The sequence below is a fragment of the Echinops telfairi genome, unplaced genomic scaffold (genome assembly GCF_000313985.2).
Source record: "Echinops telfairi isolate 266 unplaced genomic scaffold, ASM31398v2 ScPeMD7_25;HRSCAF=90, whole genome shotgun sequence".
NCBI lineage: Eukaryota > Metazoa > Chordata > Mammalia > Afrosoricida > Tenrecidae > Echinops > Echinops telfairi.
The window spans coordinates 32,939,566-32,940,880 of NW_022103922.1; the positions used below are offsets into that span (position 1 = coordinate 32,939,566).

General features: G+C 36.6%; 1 protein-coding gene across 4 annotated transcripts in view; it reads left to right on the top strand.

Moving 5' to 3' along the window:
- UNC13B (unc-13 homolog B) overlaps positions 1-1,315 on the top strand; it is a 217,106-nt gene that overhangs the window by 66,892 nt on the left and 148,899 nt on the right. For all 4 annotated transcript variants that reach the window (XM_045289169.1, XM_004712397.3, XM_045289170.1 and 1 more), the window contains exon 5: positions 150-273. In XM_045289169.1, coding sequence (XP_045145104.1) covers positions 150-273 — 124 coding nt within the window. The remainder of the gene's footprint in view (positions 1-149; positions 274-1,315) is intronic.

Sequence of the window (1,315 nt, forward strand, 5' to 3'; positions counted from 1 at the left end):
GGATGGTGACAGTGGTGTGTTTGCTACAAGTAGTATGTTTGCCTCATCAGGACATGAAAGGTCCGCCAACAGGGAACCTCAGAAAAGTACCTGCCTGTTAAGCCAGGAGTTGGAAAAATAAAGATTAATCTTAGGTCTCTGTTTTCTAGGAAGGGCCTGGGGAGTGGTCTACTTTGGAAGCAGAGACATTAATGAAAGATGATGAGATCTGTGGAACTAAAGACCCAACTCCCCATAAAATTCTGCTTGATACGAGGTTTGAGTTGCCTTTTGGTGAGTCTATTTAATTAGGCTTTTTTCTTTTCTTTTACAAGAACTGAATCCTTTTTACCATCTTGTTTAAAATAATCTGTTTTCACTAATGCTTATTTTGTTCCTTGGCCGTCTCCTTTGAGGATCTCTGTCTTTGTCCACTCTATTCCCCATAAGGCCGAACCCCGGACATGGTTCAAAGTGAACTCTAGAATGTCTGGTAACTCTGTTAGATGTGGTTAAAGATGCTGCACTGAGGCATTTTATGTAAGTCATTTGATCTCCTAGGACTATATATTATAATTTATGAAAATGTTTGCTTGTCAGAGAACATCAGTGATTTATTTTTACTAAAATGTTATATTTGTTATCTTGAAGTCTGTATCTGATGATTTGGCAACTTAAACATCAAAGTAGCAATGATAATTAGAATAGTAGTGTAAGAAGTAACTTTAAAACATTGCAAAGATAATGATTATGGTAAAAATGCAAATGGTATGGAAATATCTGTAAATGAAAAGTTAAGTTTCTCGCCTTCCTTTAACCTCCTTTGTATTTCCTAGAGGCAAATCACTATGAACTTTCTTCTGCCTGGATTTGTAAATTTTCCAGAAATTTACTTTGATAAAATTAGTCCAGTTCTATCTACTACATATGATATGTACTATTTTATAAATTACATTACACATACAGATCTTGGACAATGAATAAGAAAGACTGAAGAAAAATTGATAGATTTGAATTATGGTGCTGGTGAAGAATACTGATAATACTGTGACCTGTCAGAAGACAAAGAAATCAGTGTTGGGAAAAAAGAAAAGAAAAGAAATCAGTGTTGAAAGAAATGCTCCTTAGAAGCAAGGATGGCAGGACTGTCTTTTACACTTTGTAGACACACTCCCAGGAAAGACTAGAACCCAGAAAAGGTCATTGTGGTTGCTAAGGTAAAGGGTCAGCACCAAAGAAGTACATCTTCAACAAGCTTGGAATGACATGGTGGGAGCAGCAATGGGTCAGACATAACTACAACAAGCTTGGAATGACATGGTGGGTGCAGCAATGG